The sequence below is a fragment of the Tachyglossus aculeatus genome, chromosome 2 (assembly GCF_015852505.1).
Source record: "Tachyglossus aculeatus isolate mTacAcu1 chromosome 2, mTacAcu1.pri, whole genome shotgun sequence".
Classification (NCBI taxonomy): Eukaryota; Metazoa; Chordata; class Mammalia; order Monotremata; family Tachyglossidae; genus Tachyglossus; species Tachyglossus aculeatus.
In genome coordinates, this window is record NC_052067.1 from 68609480 (window position 1) to 68632546 (window position 23067).

General features: G+C 42.5%; 1 protein-coding gene and 1 non-coding gene across 3 annotated transcripts in view; one reads left to right on the plus strand and one right to left on the minus strand.

Annotated features, from left to right (window-relative positions):
* Window positions 1-2758: 2758 nt before the first annotated feature.
* Window positions 2759-23067, minus strand: part of PCMT1 (protein-L-isoaspartate (D-aspartate) O-methyltransferase) — a 46957-nt gene continuing 26648 nt past the window's right edge. The window contains exons 5-8 of one of the 2 annotated variants that reach the window (XM_038767543.1): window positions 17894-18014; window positions 13835-13920; window positions 10657-10826; window positions 2759-3573 (exon numbers count right to left, since the gene is read on the minus strand). In XM_038767543.1, coding sequence (XP_038623471.1) covers window positions 3561-3573; window positions 10657-10826; window positions 13835-13920; window positions 17894-18014 — 390 coding nt within the window. In that variant the 3' untranslated portion in view covers window positions 2759-3560. Of the gene's footprint in view, window positions 3574-10603; window positions 10827-13834; window positions 13921-17893; window positions 18015-23067 lie in introns of both variants that reach the window. The other variant, XM_038767552.1, reaches the window with a different exon arrangement.
* Window positions 14220-14357, plus strand: LOC119924882. Its single transcript, XR_005449562.1, has one exon. It is a non-coding gene; the product is annotated as a small nucleolar RNA SNORA7 (small nucleolar RNA).

A 23067-nucleotide genomic window follows, 5' to 3' on the forward strand; every position in this document is an offset into this window, starting at 1 on the left:
GACACATAATCAAAAGCCAGTTCCTATTCCCCAAGGTAATCATTTCGGATCACTGGGAACAGAAGCCAAAGCGCTAACACGCTTTAAAGAGAGGATTGTCTTTTCAAAGCCCATTCGGAGACTGTGGTATGTGCTGAGGATTCAGCTTTTTGAAAGGCCTGTAAGTGTGGAATCTTGCCCAAGACTTTTTGACCATCTAAATTCCCCTGATCCCTTCTGGTCTGACCGGGGAAATGTGGCAGTCGCTGACTCAGCCGTTGCCAATGCTGCTTCCTGGGCCCGTATAATAATAATAATAATAATAATAATAATGATGGTATTTGTTAAGCGCTTACTATGTGCAAAGCACTGTTCTAAACGCCGGGAAGGTTAGAAGGTGATCAGATTGTCCCACAGGGGGCTCACAGTTTTAATCCCCGTTTTACAGATGAGGTAACTGAGGCACAGAGAAGTTAAGTGACTTGCCCTAAGTCACACAGCTGACAAGTGGCAGAGCTGGGATTTGAACCCATGACCTCTGACTCCAAAGCCCGTGCTCTTTCCACTGAGCCACGCTGTATAAAAACCCGGCCTTCTCCTAATTTGACCAGGCTCCTCATTAACAGTACAGGGAAGTGGCATTTCCACTCTGCCGACGTCACCCACTCTCTAGCTGCTCCGGCTGCTGCCTCAGTGGTCCCAGCGGCCTGCCGCCACCATCCAGAGGAAGTCTCGGCCCACCTCAGCTCAGATCCCGGGACCGGGGGTGGTCTTCTCCGTTCGGCGGGAGGTTGTTGGGGGCCAGCTGATGCCAGCGTTACTCACCCATGAACTAAAAGCTGCCGTCCCTCGGCTCCCCCGTTGCTCCTGGGCTGGTCAGGATTTTCTTTTTTAATAGTATTGACTAAATCCTTACTACATGCCAGGCGCTTGCACCAAGCGCTGGGATAGAAACAGGCTAATCGAGTCGGCAACAGTCCCCGTCCCAAAGGTGAGTCACAGTCCGAATCCCCATTTTACAGATGGGGATTGAACTGAAACCCAGAAAAATGAAGTGACTCGCCCAGGGTCACGTAGCAGATAAGCGGCAGAACCAGGATTAGAACCCAGGTGTTCTGATTAACCCACTAATCTGTGCATTAGTCACAGATTAGTACTGTACAACACACAGGACCCTACTGATGCGAGAGTAAAGCCTAAAGAGTTGAGGTTTAGCCTTCAGCCATTTTTGCCCTTAATGGATTTTATAGAAATGGTATTTATAGAGTGCCTACGTGCTCTGTTTTGAACACTTGGGAGAGTACAATGCAACAGAATTAATAATAATAATAATTGTGTTAAGCGCTTACTATGTGCAAAGCACTGTTCTAAGCCCTGGGGAGGATACAAGGTGATCAGGTTGTCCCATGTGGGGCTCACAATCTTAATCCCCATTTTGCAGATGAGGTAACTGAGGCACAGAGAAGTTAAGTGGCTTGCCCCAAGTCACACAGCTGACAAGCGGTGGAGCCGCGACTCGAACCCATGACCTCTTACTCCCAAGCCCGCGCTCTTTCCACTGAGCCACGCTGCTTCTCGTCAATTAGCAAACGTGTTCACTGCCCGTAACAAGTTTACAGTCTAGAGGAATATATACATTTAAAATAGTACTTGTTAAGTGCTTACTATGTTCCAGGAACAATAATAATAATAATAATAATAATAATGGCATTTGTTAAGCGCTTACTATGTGCAAAGCACTGTTCTAAGCGCTGGGGAGGATATAAGGTGATCAGGCTGTCCCATATGGGGCTCACAGTCTTAATCCCCATTTTACAGATGAGGTAACTAAGGCACAGAAAAGATAAGTGACTTGCCCAAAGTCACACAGCTGACAATTGGCGGAGCCGGGATTTGAACCCATGACCTCTGACTCCCAAGCACGTGCTCTTTCCACTGAGCCACACTGCTTCTCAATACTACACTTGGTACTATACTTATAGGATACTATTCTATTATATAATATACTATTCTTAGTACTATACTAAGTACTGGGGTAGTTACAAGATAATCAGGTTGGGCACAGTCCCTGTGCCACATGGAGCTCACTATCTAAGTAGGAGGGAGTAGAGTTTAATCCCCATTTTACCAATGAGGGAACTGAGGCCCAGAGAAGTTAAGTGACTTGCCCGAGGTCACACAGCAGACAAGTGGCAGAACCCCGATTAGAACCTAGGTTCTCCAAGTCCCAAACTCACGTTCTTTGCACTAAGCCATGCTGTTTCCCTATAGACAGTATTCATTTACTGTGTCTACTACTTATATCTATTTTCTCACTCCATTCTGCCAATATATCCAGCTTCTCTACCTCTATATAGTAAATTCCTTGAAGGTGAGGATTGCAGTGTTTAATTCAGTTCTCCTGGTATTCAATATAATTTTACATTCTGAATTGAAAAAAAATAAACATTTAGATGATTTAAAAAAAACCCCTCTGTTAACACCAGGAACCAATAGCTAATACGGTATGTTAATTAAGTTTCAAAGAGAGTGGTGATTTTGACCTTGATCCCGACAGCTCAGACTCACGGACCTTAATCAAGTGAAAAAGCTCCCAGACCTTAAGGAAGCGGCTCTTTTTCACCAAGAATAAAATGAGGCTATCACACCACATACCAATTTCCTGAGTCTGTTCAAATTGCACCTAAAATATTAACAGGTTTGTTTGAAAACGGGCTTGGAACCATTTCACTCATTTCTAGCCACTGCGCGTTCTGTTCTACAGGCAAAAACCACCAAATTCATTTTTGCTTTTAACTTTATTTGGCAAAGCAGCACTGCATAAACTGTTCAATAATTAGGACAGAGCTTACACAGCAGGCTAAATTCATACACTATCAGTAGTAAGTTATAAACAGGAAAAATAATGAACTTTGCATTTTTTGTCATTTTGAAAGGCAGGAGGAGAATCGTCAATTGTGTCCAGATCGAACAGTTGGGTACATGAGACACCTTCTGTGATCTCTTGAAGTATAGTATATACAAAGGCCTGGTTTCTAAGGTATCTATCAAAGCAGCTGATTGTATCTATTACATGCTATTCTATGACACCACATCAAAAGTTTTAAAAAGGAAGCTCACTTCTATTTTCTAAGGCTCCTATAACAGATAACTGAACCAGATATTTTCGTAGTGTCATAGGGTGCACAGAAGCAAATCGATCAATGAGAACTGAAATGAGTGTCCAAGAGAAGAAAAACCACCCCTATAAAACAAAATCAGAGTTCACAAACCAGCTTTTTTCCCCCAGTTTTGCAGAAATCCCTTTCTTTCTAACACCTGCAAGTAAAATCAGACCATGTTGGAGTAACCCTGCCCAAATAACCCACAAGTAACCCTTCGTCATCCCTCTGTCAGATTATCTCTGGGCTGTTTTAAAAAAATAAATGGAAAACCCACAAAACCACGCATTTTCATGCTGATTCTAACAGTATAACAAAGTCCAAAGCAAGCTGCGATGCTGTTGGTTTTCAAAAAGGCTTTTAGAACTGGAGATGAGCAAGTCACTGAAATACTATATTCAGGTCAAGTCGATGTAGCTTTTACAATTCATCCCTGCAGAAAGAAGACATAGAAACAGTTATACATCCCACAGAGTTTGCCCCTCTGATGTTTTCAGTTCTCACAGTGCATCAACAGGAATACACCAATCACCAAAGGAGGAAAAAATAAAAAGCTCAGAAAACACATGCCTGAACTTTCTCCAAGCATTCAAGCAAAAGCCAAATGAAGCATCAGCCATCTCAAACACCTTTCGGCTACTCCAGTGAAATGTGAATGCTTTGCCCTACACGACCGTTGTTTTTAGTTTTAAATCTACACAATTACTTTCTTCCACAAATGCCATAAACTCGGAGAGATTTTACAGTCGCAAAAAATGGTCATCTCTCTAATTTAATCTTTCGAACAATATGACTGAGTTAGATCCAACCGGTTCGCGTTGGGCTATAAAATAAGGCCCTGATTTTTATTTAACTTTTACACTTCATTTGGGAGGGCCTGCAAATCCACAGCTCAGGAACATTTGGAGAAACCCAATCATCTGTTGGTATGTTTCGGCTTGTAGGCGGATTTCATAAACCAGCTCCTAAAGAAACCATTCGCTCAGCTAAAGCCAACACTGTGAAACCAGTGACTGCCAGAAAAAACAAGGAATAAAAACGCACACTAAAACGAAACCATTAGAATGGCTTCTCTCGCAGCTTAATGATTGGGGGATAATTGAGAAACCAGAAAGTTATTTGATAAATTGAAACGAAAGGTGAACTAGAGAACCTGTTTCCCACAGAATAAGTTAATGATTGAAGGTGCACTCAAATGCTATTTTAATTTCTATCGTATTTTCTGATTTTATATTGCAGCTTTTGCCTTGCAAGTTGTCATTTCATTCTTGATATAGAAACACACGTTATTCTGATTAACATTACTGTGGCCTATCATTAAAGTTTAGACACCTTGCCTATCAACAGCCATTTGCATCCCTAGAAGCCTTGCGGTATATTTAAGCCTCATAGAACGTAATAATAATATTTGTTAAGCACTTACTATGTGCCGAGCGCTTTATCTATTGGGGTAGATACAAGATAATCAGGTCCCACATGGACTTCAAGTCTAAGTAGGACAGAGGACAAGTACTGAATCCACATTTTGCAGATGAGGCAACTAAGGCACAGAGAAGTTAAGTGATTGTCCAAGGTCACACAGCAGACTGGTGGCAGAGCCAGAATTCCAGAATTAAAACCACAGTACTCTGATCCCTGGTCTGTGCTCTTTCCGCTAGGCCACGATCTTAAAAAAGTCCATTTATTATCTAAAAATATCTACATTTAAATTCAGATAGATCCAGGAAATTGCTGCTTATATTTGATATTAAAATTAGCCACAAAACTAAACATTTTGATATGATAAACCTAACTGAAAGGAGTCCATGCCAATAGTCTTAATTTTGAAATGATTCATTATACGCTGTCTAAATGTAGGGCTCTTTTAACCTTGAACATACATCTCGATAGTATTATAAATAGTATAGAACAGTATTAGATAGTATAACTAAATGTTTTAGCTTCTACTTAAAATTATAGCCTTTTATATGCTTATTTACGATTCAAGGTATTTCAAAGAAAAAAGTACCCCCCCGAATGATATGCAATTGAAGCATATCAAATTTACAAATTTTGTCACCTAATACTCCTACTGAAGACTTACTTAAAATGATTTAAAAATATAAATGCCTGAATCGAATGCTCAAAATCACATGCTCAGGCATTTCAATTTCAATTTCACAGTTCAAGTCTCCCAGAGAGTAAAAGTGGATACAAAAACAAATCACCATTAAAGGTCTCATGAAACAGTATTTTGACTCAGCCTTCAGATGAGCTCAACAGTTGTTCTTTGAGATGTTAAATGTACTTTCTAAAAATGTCTACCTCGTTTAGAGTATTTTAAGTACAAAGCTTTTTCCTCACATATTATGAAGATGCTGAGGTCGCTTTACAAAATAATTCAATTGCGTTAAAAAGCCTTTTGAAATGAGAAATCCAAGGATGTTCTTTGATGAAGGAGTCTGATAGATTAACCAATGTCTTATAAAAAGGCCCAAGTGGAAAATAATCAGAAAACAATAAACAAAATTCGCTATTCTTAAATCACCCCAAATTTAATGCCATTTCTCTCATTTTTCCTTTCTTATTGTGAAATAGATTGCTCCCTGGTTCCTTTAAGGCAGGATCAGAGAAAAATTAGCAACTGCAAACTTGTGATTCCCAGGAGATGTCAGCTGGAATAATGAAGATCAGTTGTTTATTTGAAAGACAGATGCTAAAATTAATGAATGGAGTCTACTGACATCCATTAATGTATGGTTTCCCCTTACTTTTTCTTTAGGTTTCAGGGCCACATTGTGGTACAGAATAATGGAAATATAGCAGACTTCTAGGATCTAATTGAAGGATTAGCATCTGTGGGCCATGGACTGTGTCCAACCTGACAAACTTGCATGTACCCCAGCTCTCTGTACGGTGTTTGACACGTAAATGCTTAACAAATACTATAATAAAATTTAACGGGCCAGGAATGGCCAGGAAAAGAGTTAGGGCCCAAACTATGTATATCTTCCCTAAAGATTTGAAGAAGTTACTCCGAGCAGTCATCAATTTAGTTCTCCACCGACTATGCTACCTGCTACACAAAATGAAGTACATCATCATCTAAACTTATCACCAATTTCTACCCCAACTGATATCTTATTTTCAATGAAGCATATTGCTAAAGCAAACTGCATAACTCTTAAGAGTTAATAAGTGATCACCCAGTGACTTGGTTTTGTTCTCTGTCTCCCCCTTCTAGACTGTGAGCCCACTGTTGGGTAGGGACTGTCTCTATATGTTGCCAACTTGTACAATCCAAGCGCTTAGTACAGTGCTCTGCACCCAGTAAGCGCTCAATAAATACGATTGATTGATGGATTGACTGTGCCTGCATGGAGCAAGTGTGTTACTGGAAAACAATTCCAGCTGGTCAGGTCATGCATATACATAAATAAAACGCTAACCATCAACCTAATTCATTCAATCATTCCTATTTATTGAGCGCTGTGTGCCCAGCACTGTAGTAAGCGCTTAATATTAGAGGGGAGCATTCCAGGGGGACAAAACTGAGGTTTTTGGAAGCTTGTGCACCTGCTTGTTTTAAATCTCTAGTCCAACCTAGAGAAGAAGCGTGGCTCAGTGGAAAGAGTGTGGGCTCTGGAGTCACAGGTCATGAGTTCAAATCCCAGCTCCGCCAATTGCCAGCTGCGTGACTTTGAGCAAGTCACTTAACTTCTCTGGGCCTCAGTGACCTCATCTGGAAAATGGGGATTAAGACTGTGAGCCCCACGTGGGACAACCTGATCACCTTGTAACCTCCCCGGTGCTTAGAACAGTGCTTTGCACATAGTAAGCGCTTAATAAATGCCATTATTATTAACCTCCAAGCTTAATCCAGGAACCGTCATGGCAGAAAGTTAGGCTGCTTAAAATGGCATGTTTAGCTTTTATAACCTTATCACACTCCGTCCTATCTCCTGCTAAAGAGCTTCCAGGCAATTCCCAGGGTCCAGACAAGTCGGCAAGGATAGAAAAAACACCTTTAAATAAGCTGCTGTGAATGGTCAGGGTGGCCACCCGTGAGTAGCAGCAGCAGAACAACAGCCGAGGCATACTCAAGGACATTTAGAAAGTTTCACTCCTGTACTTTCCTTTTATTCCTTTCGAGGGTCCTGGGACATCATCATCAATCATATTTATTGAGCGCTTACTATGTGCAGACATGTTCTGGGTTCTCTAACTATAGGGCTCCGTGAAGAACTTAGCCATAGGTCAGAGGACAACCCAAAGTGGTCGACAAAAAGTAAGTCTAAAGGAACTTAGATTACTCAACCTGGAAAAGACAAAGGTGGTGGAGGATTTAATAGCGTTCTTCAAATTCAGAAAGATTCTTTCAATCACTCTCAATCTCCAGTGAAGGCAGAGCCAAAGGCCTGGGCTTAATCTACAGTAAATGGAACTACAAATCAGTGTAAAATAATTCCTGACACTGAAGGTGGTTAAGCCATAGAACAGAAGGCTGTGGAGCCTCTGACCTCCAAGACTATTAAACCTCACATAATAATAACCGTATTGTTTGTCAAGCGCTATGTGCCAGGCACTGTTCTAAGCGCTGGGGTGGATACAAGCAAATCAGGTTGGACACAGTCCCTGTCCCGCATGGGGCTCAGAGTCTTAATCCCCATTTTACAGCTGAGGTAACTGAGGCACAGAGAAGTTTAGTGACTTGCCCAAGGCCACTCAACAGACAAGTGGAGGACCCGGTATTAGAACCCATTACCTTTTTAGACTGTGATCCCACTGTTGGGTAGGGACTGTCTCTATATGTTGCCAAATTGTACTTCCCCAAGCGCTTAGTACAGTGCTCTGCACACAGTAAGCGCTCAATAAATACAACTGATGATGATGACCTTCTGACTCCTGGGTCCACGCTCGGATTTTCAGGATTGAGAAGTACTAAAAGTGGTACTGACTAAAGGCAAAGGGATGTATTTCCCATCAACCGGACAACAGTATTTGTTGAGCACCTACTGAATGCAGAGCACTGTACTAAGCACTTGGGAGAGAACAGTAGAGTTAGGAAGACATGATCCCTCCCCTCTAGGACTTGACAGTCTAGAGGACTCATCGAAAATTTTCCAGTTCCATGACTGTGGAGGAGATATTTTGGGGCAAAAATTTGTGTTGTGTCATTTCCCTTAAAATTGATACTCCTGCCAACTACTTAGTTTAATTTGAAGCTTTTCATCTCGGATTGAGAGTCTATAAAATGTACACCCTGTATGGCTGTATGTAAAGTGATACAAAGATGCAAATGAAAAATGCAATTATCCTTTTTTTCTTTCATTTATAGAATTTGCCTCTGGATTTTCATTTTTCGTTATTTTTCAACTTCCCAGATTATAGTTAAACAGTTGCCTTTCTCTGTTTATAGTCCAGTATCCCTACATATTGACTTTTTCAATAAATAAATGGGTCTACAATTAAAATATCCCAGGCAATTGCGACAAACCTATCCAGGAAGGCAGCATGAATAAACTGCTGAATCACTGAATTTTCTTTTTAAATGGCATTTTGTTTGGAAGGTTGAGAGCACACACTTGCCTAAATACCTAGCAAATTGCAGCATGCTTGAATTAACTCATTTCCTATAATTTTTAAAGCAACATTATTTTTTGCTCTTCCTTTTGTTTAAATCTGTTAGCATCAGTTAAATTGGTTAATATTGGTGATTACTATGGAAAATAAGAGAAGAGAAGCAGCGTGGCTCAGTGGAAAGAGCCTGGGCTTTGGAGTCAGAGGTCATGGGTTCAAATCCCAGCTCCACCAATTGTCAGCTGTGTGACTTTGGGCAAGTCACAACTTCTTTGTGCCCCAGTTACCTCATCTGTAAAATGGGGATTAAGACTGTGAACCCCCCCGTGGGGCAACCTGATTACCCTGTTACCTCCCCAGCGCTTAGAACAGTGCTTTGCACATAGTAAGCGCTTAACAAATACCATTATTATTATTATTATTAAAATCAAAGGGAAAATTTCAATGAGTTTTTTTAAGTGCATTCATTAAGATCTAGAAAAATAACTTTTGTTTCTAGATTTCACTGACAACTTTCTTAGAGAAAACAGAAAGTAAGCACTTTGCAGCTAATGCTAGAATCAAAATTCTACTTGATTCAGTTTCCCTTAGTGTTATAAGGATGTTAATCCAATCACTTATCCAGCCTTGATTCCTGCAGCAGCCTCCTTGCTGACCTTCCAGCCTCCTCTCTCTCTCTCCACTCCAATCCATATTTCACTCTGCTGCCCGGTTCACTTTTCTACAAAAGCTTTCAGACCGTGGCTCCCCGTTCCTCAAGAAACTCCAGTGGTTGTCCATCCACCTCCCCATCAGACAGAAACTCCTCACCACTGGCTTTAAAGCACTCAATCACCTTGTCCCCTCCTATCTCACCTCGCTACCCTACTACTCCAACCCAGCCGACACACTTCACTCCTCTAATGCTAACCTTCTCGCTGTATCTTAATCTCTTCCATCTAACCACCGACCTCTTGCCCGCATCCTTCCTCTGGCCTGGAATGCCCTCCCTTCTGTCCTACAGATAATTATTCTCTCTCCCTTTAAAGCCTTATTGAAGGCACATCTCCTCCAAGAGGCCTTCCCTGACTAAATCCTCCTTTCCTCTTCTCCCACTCCATTCTATGTCACCCTGACTCACTCCCTTTATTCATCCCCCCTCCAGCCCCACAGCACTTATGTACATATCTGTAACAGGGACTGTGTCCAACCTGAATATCTTCTATCTACCTCAGTGCTTAGGACAGTGCCTGGCACATAGTAAGCGCTTAACACCAAAATTTACATTAATGTCTGACACTCCCTCTAGACTGTAAGCACTCCATAAAATAGCACTGACTGATTGACTTCAAGACAGAAATTCTGCATAATTTATTCAACAAAATGAGTTTTACTTGGACAAGATAACTTGATTCTGTGCTAATTTTGCAGCCCAAAGTTAAACATTTAGAATTATTTTAAAACATTAACATTTGTAATGACCATTTCATGTCCTGATTTGCAAAAGCAGACTTAAAATCAAGGCCCAGTACAAGAAACCTCTGAAGCCTGTGACACATTATCTGAAATCCCTAATAACTCCATCGTATTTACCTGCTTTTTTCTTTTATGAAAACAGTAAGCTTTTTCTTTTAATAGAAAAACAGATTTGAGTGTGAAAACAGTTGAAAGTACGGAGCACTTTACCCACTCAAAAAATATCATTGCATCTAATTTCAAGATCGGTCCCCTTGCCCCAAAGCTGAGCTTTGTGCCTTCCCAAAAGAATTAGAGCATGCAATGATTTCTTTTTCTCCATTTTAATCTGACAAATCTCACACTGAAATAAAACAAAGGGCCACTTTTCATGTCATGGAGTAGCAGAAAGATACCATCAGCAGAGGCAGCCCTTGTGGTCTAACTTCTTAAAATCCACACCCTTTCACCTTGTATGTGTGTGTGTGGAAGAAGAGACAGTGGAACAGAAAATCACTTCCACCTGGACCATTGCTTCTCTTTATCTGTTAAAGGCACATATATCACCCCCATCAATGGTTTCATTTTGACGCTGCCGTCTTCTAGCTTGTCATACTGTTCCAGCATCTGGTTTCCACCTGCAGGACCGACTGGTAATATCAATCTTCCACCAGGCTTTAACTGATCTATAAGCTACAAAAAAATTAACATAACATACGCACGTCATCCATTTGGTGTCTTGTCAACATCCCCGGCACATGCACCAATTACCAAAATTATTTGGAAACCACAGCCAAGCCACAGCGAAACCCCCTCTAGACTGTAAGCTTGTTTTGAACAGGGAACCGTGTCTACCAACTCTGTTATACTGTACTCTCCCAAGCACCTAATACTGTGTCTGCAATCAATCAATGGTGTTTGAGTGCTTACTACGTGCAAAGCTTGGGAGAGCACAATACAACACAATTAGTAGGTATATTCCTTGCCTACGATGAGCTTGCTGCCTGGACTAAATGAATACTCTGCAAATATGATTCATTGACCGATGGAAACCAAAATGCATTTTGGTTATAAGGTGTAAGTTAAGTGGATTCCAGGTATTCCAGAACTTCCTGGCAGGGAGAGAAACTAGACTCTGCTCCTGCTTAAGTCTGATCCCAGGTCTTGCCCTGGCCTGATCTCCCCACAAAAAGAGAGGCTAGGGACCACCTAGCCGGCACCCCTCACCCTTCCACCCCTGCTTTTGGGCCTCTTTGAGGTGGAGAAAAAATACAGCCCTCATAATAATAATAATAATAATAATAATGGCATTTGTTAAGCGCTTACTATGTGCAAAACACTGTTCTAAGCACTGGGGAGGATATAAGGTGATCAGGCTGTCCCATATGGGGCTCAAAGTCTTAATCCCCATTTTACAGATAAGGTAACTGAGGCACAGAAAAGATAAGTGACTTGCCCAAAATCACACAGCTGACAATTGGCGGAGCCGGGATTTGAACCCATGACCTATGCCAACCATGGAGGAGGTGAACTCCTAAGCCTAAAGACAAGAACAGTCCCCCTTCTTCCGTCTCCCAAATTTACAATAGGCCCAGGGGTTGCAGGTCATGTAATGGCCCCGTTTTCCAAGGGTCCGTCTCGGGCCAGGCTGGTCCTCAAGATTTTCAGCCCAGGTGGTCAGTACGTTGAAGAAAACAACCTAGTATTCTCGTGATTGCATGCCAGTAGAGGAGTTGTCACCAACAGACGGGCTGCAAAGTTCAACGACGCTGCCGTTTTGATTCACTCTGGATCACATATGCTTCTGACCCATATGCCCAGCACCTAGGTTGGTTCTGGATGTCGTTTCGGTCTGAAGCTACCTTAGAAGGCTTTTGTGAGTTTCAACTGGTAGCAGTGCTCTCTTCAGGTACAGGTGGAGAGAGTGCATGAGGGATACGGGACAGAAGTCCAGGGATCAATGTACCTCCCCATCTCTGGCTCCTAAACCCAATCAATTTTCTGGGGGACCATTCGGCATTAGCATTCTTTCTCGCTGAGCCAGGTCAAGAATTTTCAGAATTTCCGTCTGAAAATGAGGAGAAAAGTGTGACCCTCAAAAGGCCAGGTACCCTCCTGATGACCTATACAAGAAACCTAGAGGAAAGCCAGCTGGCCCTAATTATATTTGCCAAATTAATCCCACCCCCATTGGGAGCCTGGAATATTAGCCAATCAGGGTAGGCTTTAAAAAAAATATTTTACGGACTGCTAAACACTGGAGTGGACTACCATGGAACATTTAAATCAATTAAGTGGTGGCATTCACTGAGTGCTTACTGTGTGTGCAGGACACTGTATTAACCACTTGGTAAAGTACAATATGACAGAGCGGGAAGTTGCGTACTTCCTCCCTCAGAGGTTTTTAAGAAAGGACCCCATCAGTCTGTCAGGAGATTCAGCAATTACTAAATGATTTCCAGTTGCGTATTTCTACAAATAAGAATCTCACTTTATAAAATTATCCTAAGCCAAGAATCTTTCGTAAATAGCAGTTTCTACTACAAAATCTTATTATTGTTATTCCTATCATTATTATTCCAAAAATGGTCAATTATATCACTACTTAAGTACAGTAACCGAAAAGGAAAAACTAAGGGAAATGATGTACGACGGTGGCACTGCCACCCATTTCTCCAGGGGTTTGATGCCATGGCCCTGGCCTCTCAAGCTACCCAGTGAAGACCCTGCCACTGACACCCAAAAAAGGGATCATTTTGACCTAACGCACATCATATTAAAACCTGTCCACTTAGTTAATCTAATTGAGTGGTAATAAGACAAATTCAAAAAATAACTGAAAAAAAGGTTTTGCATTTGAAGGACTACCTTCCACCTCTCAGTCTCAACCCCTGAATCTTTATTCCCCTATAATTGCACTTTTAATACTTTCTTAAAATCCAGCATATCCAAGTTTCCCATCTTCCTGCCACTCATTTTCATCAGTGTGTTTGCTCAAAGACTTCTCCATTTTTCACTACTTACAAAAATGCACATCAGCTCAACTGTCACCTTTTGGGTTCTTCTAACATCTACCTCTTTGATGATACTCTTTGTTTCCTTCCTCCTTCAGTCAGCATCACACCTTACATCACATTTCCTCAGTCTCAAGTTATATTTTTTAAATTCACATATGAATTCCCCTTTCGTACTGTTGCCTTCATTATCTTTCCATAACATTTGCAGGTGGGAGGGTCCTATCTCAAGCTTTCCCTTCTCAGTGATGGCAGAGGGGAGGCTACAAAGAACACTCATCTTAAATACTCCCACATATACCACTACCAGCAAAAACTCCCATCGTCTGCAGCCACATGACTTTGCGGAAGATTTCTATGGAGTTCTCTGCAAATTTGACTCCCGTGGCACAAAATTCACAATTTGGAAGGACCCACCCACTGTCAAGGACGAGGGGTCCCCAGCCACTCCGTTCCCGTCTCCCACCCCTAAGTAATAAACAAGAAACAGAGCCAGCAGTAACACAGGCTGAAACTAAAATAGGCATATTTGAGGAAAAAAAAAAACAGCCTAAGTTGCACAATTTCACGTCAATTTGAAATTCAATTCCGTTTTACCAATCTAGCAAAACATGCAATCTAAAATGGTCTGCCCTGGTTTAGAAATCCACATTTCCCATTTCCTAAACAAACAGGTAAAAGGCTTACTGCTTGGGGGACAACTGGTGCGGCAGCGCCCACGTGGATAGCATCATAGGGAGCTTCTTCTGGATAGCCCATTCTTCCATCCCCCACTACAACAGAAAACAGTTTAATCTTAAATCAGCTCAGAGGACTCGCCCCTCAGTATCTAAGGAAACACAGCAATGAACTGTACTTTAAATACGGTTGGAGATACATGTGCATTTTCTTCATTAAATACCTCTGTGCTGAAGTCAAACGCTTCCAGAGGATTATCATTTTATAAAGAGGTCCATTCCATTTAAAGCAAATGTAGCAGTGTACAGATTCGGTGCCAAACATCACCTCAACAATGTTTTTTATTTAAAGTTTGACATGTTTGACTGCTTTTTAACTACAGCTACTGACGGTTCAGTTCTCGGGGTCGCATCTGGAGAGTTTCCAGTACTCTACCAGTCTCGACTACGGGAGGGAGAGTCGAGCAGAGGCATACCCATTCCATTCCCAGCTTGGTCAGTGGTTAGCGAGTGGAAGGCAATCTGTTACAAAGTCAACACTCCCCCGTGCTGGGCCGCAGCAGCATGGGGGAGACTCGAGGGTGGAGACTCAATTTTACTGTGCAGAAGGAGGCAATGGTAAACCATTTCCATATTTTTACCAAAAATACTCTCTGGATACACTACCGGAACGAATGCAGATGGAGGTGGGGCGTTCTGGGAGAGCTGTGTCCATGGCGTCGCTATGGGTCGGACACGACTCGACAGCATAAGACGAGACTGACAGTTCATTCGGTTATCTAAAGATATACCGTTTTCAGGCCTGTAGTACCTTGGAGCAATTCAGAATTCCCTCCAGCAAAGTTCAGAAATGAGCACTATTAATTCACGTCACGCACACAAAAAATATGGTACGGAAGTGATTTCGATGTGCCAAGCAGTGTTCTAAGCACGGGGGTTGAGCAAAGGTAATCAGGATGGAAAAAGCCCCTGTCCCACAGGGGGCTCCCAGTCTTAATCCCCATTTTACAGATGAGGAAACTGAGGCACTAAGAAGTTAAGTGACTTGCCCAGGCACGTGTCAGAGCCGGAAGCAGAATCCAGGACTTCTAACTCCCGGGCCCGTGTGCTTTTCCAATAGGTCATGAAATGCACATTTCAAAGCAACTGGACAAACCAAGTAGCTTCCCTTTCTAGTCTGCACAGCGAGAACACATCAGGCCGCAGGACACGGTCAAAGGCTCTGGCTACAACCTTCCCCAAAATTAGCAAGATTCATCTGAGCAGCAATGGTCAGGACTGATTCAGGCTTAATTAGTCACTGGCTTTCACTATGTCACCCTAAATATTCAGAAAAGTTTATATGGCATTCTTATTTATAAATCTGAAAATATAATGCAAACAGTATTACAGATCCACAATAAAGCAGTCCATTCTCTGATGCCACTATTTAACACTTCATGTCAAACCTACTTGTCTAAATAAGGACCTTACTGTTTTTTCTCGTGATTCTGCACTTTCACTGTATTTTTCCACTGTTTTTGTTCATTCTTCCTAAGACTGTATTTTTATAAATGGCATTTGTCAAGTGCTATGTGCCAGCCGCTGTTCTATGCGCTGAGGTAGATATAAGCCAACCAGGCTGGACACAGTCCACGTCCCACAAGGGGCTGATAGTCTAAATTCCCATTTTCCCTTAGGCCCAGGTATAGAGAAATGAAGTGACTTTGCTCTCCCCCGCCGCCCCCAACAGCACTTAGGTATATATGTACAATTCTATTTATTTTTATTGATGCCTGTTTACTTGTTCGGATGTTCATACATCTATAATTCTATTTATTTATATTGATGCCTGTTTACTTGTTTTGATGTCTGTCTCACCCCTTCTAGACTGCAAAGCTGGCATGGGCAGGGATTGTCTCTATTGCTAAACGATACTTTCCAAGCGCTTAGTACAGTGCTCTGCACACAGTAAGCACTCAATAAATACGATTGAATGAATGAATTTACCTCTGGTCACCCAGTAGACAAGTGGCGGAGTCGGGATTAGAACAAGGGTCCTTCGGACGCCCGGGCCCGTGCTCTATCCTCTATGCCACGCTGCTTCCCATTCCGTGAGTATTCCATGATTATTTCTATTAACTTTTCTTAGGGTGGGAATATGACAAAACCCAAGGGACTGGGCCCAGTCTTCAAAATAATTATAATCCACGGAATCAGTGGTATAGATTTCTACACACCATGCTTCCCCAGCACTGTTGATCCGACTAAGAAGTACTAGGAATTATTAGGAGAAGCAGCGTGGCTTCGTGGAAAGAGCCCGGGCTTGGGAGTCAGGGGTCGTGGGTTCTGATCCCGGCTCCGCCACTTGTCTGTTGTGTGGCCTTGGCCAAGCCACTTCACTTCTAAGGCCTCGGTTACCTCCTCTGGAAAATGGGGATTAAGGCTGTGAGCTCCACGTGGGACAACCTGATTATCTTGTATCTACCCCAGCTTTTACTGCAGTGCTTGGCACACAGTAAGCGCTCAACAAACGCCATTATTATTACTATTATTATTACAACTATAACCAATGGTTTCCCAGGTCGGTTCAAGTTATAGCAGAGCCTGACTGTGCAAATGAGCAGGCCTCTTTTGTTGGCAGGACTGAAGTCAAAAGGCCTGAGGAAGTAGGAAGCCAAGACTTAGTACCTCAGTTGTGGCGTTTACTAAGCGCTTACTACCTGCCAACATGACGATAACGGTTCACACGTGGCCCCTGTCCCACACGGGGCTCACAATCCAAGTGGGAGAGGGCAAATCTAGACTCAAGATGAAATTACAGGCCATGGGAGCATTTAAGAATAGAAGAATAAAAGATTAAAGGGGAAAAGAGAGGGGTGACCAACAACGGTGGCTGGGTTGTTACCGCTCAGCCTCCGGTGTACGGAGGGGGGCCTCTGGAGTCAATCAATCAATCAATCAATCAATCGTATTTATTGAGTGCTTACTGTGTGCAGAGCACTGTACTAACCGCTTGGGAAGTACAAGTCGTTAATGGTGCGATGGCAGTGGCTCTGCCCGTGTGGCCCTTGGTTCCTGGAGTGGCTCGCAGCCCCTACATTCCCCCTCCTTTCCTCTGGGCACGTGATCCGATCGGAAAGCTGGGCAGGGATTTTTAATTTGGGAACAGAAGGACCTCAGGCCTCTTCCTTCTTCTTGCTGCCTCCTGGATGGCTTGCTCGACATGGTACACTTGAAGAGCACCACCTCAGGCCCCGGGAAACTTAGGGGCTTCTGTACGGAAGCAGCATGGCCTAATGGACAGAGCACGGGACTAGGAGTCAGAAAGACCTCGGTTCTCATCCCGGCTCTGCCACTTACCTGCTGTGTGACCTTGGACAAGTCACTTAACTTCCCTGTGCCTCAGTTACCTCATCTGTAAAATGGGAATTAAACTATGAACCCCACAAAGGACAAGGACTGTGTCCGTCCTGATTAAACTGGTATCTACCCCAGCACTCAAGACAGTGCCTGGAACACAGTAAGCACTTAAATACCACTACAAAAAGCTTGACAGTGTGTATTTATAAAACGGGTAATGTGTGAGCACTGGGATCTGGTTCAATTTCTCCCTTTTCCTCTCCCTGGGTATTAAATTAAACTCTGGCACCTCAGCTTTGTGTGCTTGAAAATGTCAGGGAAGATCAGAAATTCTTTTCTGGTTCCTCCATTTCCAACCCTATCAGACTGGCGCTTTTTGACAGTTCCATGGTTTCGAATTGAAGTCTAATGATTGGAAACCTTGACAGTTCAAAGAATTTAGAGACCAACAGAATACTAATCAAATTTTACGGTATGAAAATATTGTAAGAATTAGATTAGGTAACAATTTAAGAAGCTTATTGATCACCAACCAGAAAATGACACACTGTCTAAACTGCATGATTGCAAACGAGCACAGGAAAACTCTCAAACCCTCTAAATTCACCCTACTTAATTCCACTACAGTTTCTGAAAACTTTCTTACTTCACGAACCATTTGGAGTTAAATAACGTGCTCATTCGGAAACTTTTTGATATAACAGCACTATGGTTCTCTGATTCTCACCGATCAGTTTCACTCGTCCTGAAGTCAAAAACGATGGATCATCCTTCTTGACATTATTTATAGAGTCATCTACTAACTCTTTGATATGATCAATTCCTACAACTTTTCCAGTGGGACCAACCTGGTGGGGGGGAGGAAAAAAAAAAAGAGTTCAACATTCCACAAATTTCATTTAAAATACCAGCGTAGAATTTCTCTTCTAAAGCCTTTTTCTGCTTAGACAAATTAGTACTTTTTTCCCAAAACTTTTAAATCTACTCTTACTTATGCTTGCAAGTATTAGAAAATATTTAGTCCATTCAAATGGCTTTATCATTTATACTTTAAAAATGAAAAAATGATTTATTTATGATATCCGTAATTTATTTATATTAATGTCCGTCTCCCCCCCCAGACTGTAAGCTTTTTGTGAGCAGGGAACGTGGTGGATCCTACCAACTGTTGTACCGTACTTGCCCAAGCACTTACTAAAGTGCTCTGCAATCAATCAATCAATCAATCGTATTTATTGAGCGCTTACTGTATGCACAGCACTGTACTAAGTGCTTGGGAAGTACAAGTTTGCAACATATAGAGACAGTCCCTACCCAACAGTGGGCTCACAGTCTAAAAGGGGGAGACAGAGAACAAAACCAAACATACTAACAAAATAAAATAAATAGAATAGATATGTACAAGTAAAATAGAGTAATAAATATGTAAAAACATATATAAATATATACAGGATATACATATATACAGGATATACATATACACAGTAAATGCTCAATAAGCACATCGATTGATGTAGTTTTAAGCTTTAAGTATTATAAAAAATTTCTTCCTTTAATTTTCAAATTCCCAAGCTCAAGGATTGCAAAATAAAACTAAAAAAAAAAAAAAAACCACACACTACATCCAGTCTAATAGGGAAGGACAACTACTCGTTCCATTTTTTAGACTTCAATTTAATTTAAATATTAAAACTTTATTTAAATTACAATTAAGACCAAACTCAATCAGTCGTTGGGATGTACTGAGCGCTTACAGGATGCAGAGCACAATATTAAGTGCTTGGGGAAATTCAATATAACAGAGTTGGTAGACACATACAGAGGCTTTTCTCAACCAGGCCCTCATCCCGGCTATTCCACCTGTCAGCTGCGTGATTTTGGACAAGTCACTTCACTTCTCTGTGCCTCAGTTACCTCATCTGTAAAATGGGGATGAAGACTGTGAGGCCCACGTGGGACAACCCCATTACCTTGTACTGACCCCAGCGTTTAGAACAGTGCTTGGCATAGTAAGCGCTTAACAAATACTATCACTGTTATTATCATCTCCTCTTCTCCCACTTCCTTCTGCTTCACCCTCGCACTTGGATCTGTACCCTTTATTCACCCCTTCCTCAGCCCCACAGCATTTAAGTACATATCCGTAATTTATTTATTGGAGAAGCAGCGTGGCTCAGTGGAAAGAGCCTGGGCTTTGGAGTCAGAGGTCATGGGTTCAAATCCCAGTTCTGCCAATTGTCAGCTGTGTGACTTTGGGCAATTCACTTAACTTCTCTGGGCCTCGGTGACCTTATCTGTAAAATGGGGATTAAGACTGTGAGCTCCCTGTGGGACAACCTGATTGCCTTGTAACCTCCCCAAAGCTTAGTAAGTGCTTAATAAATGCCATCATTATTATTATTATTTATATTAATGCCTGTCTCCACCTCTATCATCATCATCAATCGCATTTATTGAGCGCTTACTGTGTGCAGAGCACTGTACTAAGCGCTTGGGAAGTACAAGTTGGGAACATATAGAGACAGTCCCTACCCAACAGTGGGCTCACAGTCTAATAATGATTGGCATTTGTAAGGCGCCTACTATGTGCAAACCACTGTTCTAAGCACCGGGGCAGAGAATGTGTCTACCAACTCTGGTATAGCGTACTCACACAAGCACTTAGTCCAGTGCTCTGCACACAGTAAGCACTCAATAAATACGACTGATTGATTGATGTCCCTGCCCACAAACCAAAGATGAGTAAACTACATAAGCGGATGATACGCTGCACAAAGAACAATTCTAGGGAGGGGAAGAGAAAGAAGGAGAGGCCTTAACTAACGGAAAACTAAAACAGCAGGTACAGAAACAGTTTATATCAACCCCTAAAATATTAGCAAATCCTCATCCTCCTTTTTAAAGCAAAGAAAGCGGTTTACCTATGACGCTCAGATGAATATCACCTCAGGTGCTGAGAAACAGACTTAGTGGAATACATACACCCTGGATAAAAGGTATTACTCAAACAATAGTCTAACCTTATTTCGAGGAATAATACTGAAAGTGACGAGTATAACTTATGAAATACCGGAGGATTGAAAATCCAGTTTAACCTAGTTTTTTATTGCTAAGAATTATTTTAAAAACCTCCAACACAAGATCTTTATGGTATTTCGGAACAGTGGCAAACCAACCCCTAAGAAATGATATACAGCATGGCTCAGTGGGAAGAGCACGAGCTTTGGAGTCAGAGGTCATGGGTTCAAATCCCGGCTCCGCCAATTGTCAGCTGTGTGACTTTGTGCAAGTCACTTAACTTCTCTGTGCCCCAGTTATCTCATCTGTAAAACGGGGATGAAGACGGTGAGCCCCCCGTGGGACAACCTGATCACCTTGTAACCTCCCCAGTGCTTAGAACAGTGCTTTGCACATAGTAAGCGCTTAATAAATGCCATTATCATTATTATTATTATATACAGCTATCAAAAAACAAGCCTAAAAACACCATTAGGGGCCAAAAGCTGCTCTCCATTGCTATTCAAGAGGGAACGTGATTTTCAAGTTGAAATAAAAGCCCATTAAACCCACTCTGTCCGACAAGCCCACCTGACAAGTGAGCCATTGCTAGAAGAAGGAAATGGCAGAAAGGGGAAATGAAGAACTGGATCAATCAATCAATGGTAATTACTGAGTGCTTACCATGTGCAGAGCACTGTACTAAGCGCTTGGGAGAGGTCCACAAACAGAATTAGGGGACTCGTTCCCTGCCTGTAATGAGGGGGAGGGGGAGATGGACATTAATATGAATAAATAGGTAGCTTATAATATATAATTTAAAGAGATGTACACAAGTGCTGTGGGGCTGGGCAGATATCAAATTTCCAGAGGTTACAGATCAGAGCACACAGGTGAAGCGGAAGGGAAAGTGACCTGGGGAAGAGAGAGGGCTTAATTGGGAAAGGCCTCTTGGAGAAGATGTGACCTTAATACTGCTTTGAAGGTGGAGAGAGTAATGGTCTGGTGTCTATGGCCAGGCTAGGGAGAGGATGCGGGAAAGGGGTCGGCGGCGAGACAGGGGACATCGGTGCACAGTGAGTAGGCTGGACTTCCAGAAGCGGCGTGTGAGGGCTGGCTTGGAGGAGGAGAGCAGCTAGGTAAATACGACTGAATGAATGAATGAATCCCCCCTGCCTTACCTCCTTCCCCTCCCCACAGCCCCTGTATATATGTTTGTACAGATTTATTAGCCATTAATTTACTTGTACATATTTACTACTCTATTTATTTGATTTTGTTAATATGTTTTGTTGTCTGTGAGCCCGCTGCTGGGTAGGGACCGTCTCTATATGTCACCGACTTGCACTTCCCAAGCGCTTAGTACAGTGCTCTGCACACAGTAAGCGCTCAATAAATACGGTTGAATGAATGAGTGAATGAAAAGCCCTACTGAGAGCTCACCTCCTCCAGGAGGCCTTTCCAGGCTGAGCTCCCCCTTCCTCTCTCCCTCCTACCCCTCCCCATCCCCCTCTCCTTACCCTCCTTCCCCTCCCCACAGCACCTGTATATACGTATATATGTTTGCATGTATTTATTACTCTATTTTATTTGTACATATTTATTCTATTTGTTTTATTTTGTTAATATGTTTTGTTTTGTCATCTGTCTCCCCACTTCTAGACTGTGAGCCCACTGTTGGGTAGGGACCATCTCTATATGCACCGACTTGGACTTTCCAAGCACTTCGTACAGTGTTCTGCACACAGTAAGCGCTCAATAAATACGATTGAGTGAATGAATGTTGTCTGTCTCCCCCTTCTCGACTGTGAGCCCGCTGTTGGGTAGGGACCGTCTCTATGTGTTGCCGACTTGGACTTCCCAAGCGCTTAGTACAGTGCTCAGCACACAGTAAGTGCTCAAAAAATACGATTGAATGAATGAATGAAAAGCCCTACTGAGAGCTCACATCCTCCAGGAGGCCTTCCCAGACTGAGCCCCCTCCTCCCCATCCCCCCCGACCTTACCTCCTTCTCCTCCCCACAGCACCTGGATATATGCATATATGTTCGTATGTATTTATTATTCTATTTATTTATTTATTTTGCCTGTACATATTTATTCTATTTACTTTATTTTGTTAATATGTTTTGTTTCGTTGTCTGTCTCCCCCTTCTAGGCTGTTAGCCCGCTGTTGGGTAGGGACCGTCTCTATATGTTGCCGACTTGTACTTCCCAAGTGCTTAGTACAGTGCTCTGCACACAGTAAGCGCTCAATAAATACGACTGAATGAATGAATGAATAAGGTAGGCGGGGGGGGCGAGCTGATTGATTATTGTAAAGCCGAGGGTAAGGAGTTTCTTGGGGAGTGGGGAGATTTGGACTGAATGTTTTTGTTGATAAAATGATCTGGGCAGCAGTGTGAACTATGGACTGTTCTCTGTCTCTCCCTTCTAGACTGTGAGCCCGTTGTTGGGTAGGGATTGTCTCTATCTGCTGCCGAATTGTACTTTCCAAGCGCTTAGTACAGTGCTCTGCACACAATAAGCACTCAATAAACACGACTGAGTGAGTGAGAGTGAGTGAGTGGGGAGAGACCGGAGGCCAGGATGTCAGAGAGGAGGCAGATGCGGTCATCAAGTTGGGATGGGAGAAATGCTTGGATCAGCAAGGCAGCAGTTTGGATGAAGAGGAAAGGGTGGATTTCAGCACTGTTGTGGAGGTAGAACTGACGGAATTTGGTGACAAACTGAATATGCGGGTGGAGAGAAAGAGATGAGTCGAGGACAATGCCAAGGTTACAGGCTTGTGAGATAAGGAGGATAGCGGTGTTGTCTACAGTGGTGGGAAAGACTGCGAGGAGGACACAGTTTGGGTGGGAAGATAAGGAGTTCAGTTTCGGCCGTGTTTAATTTGAGGTGTCG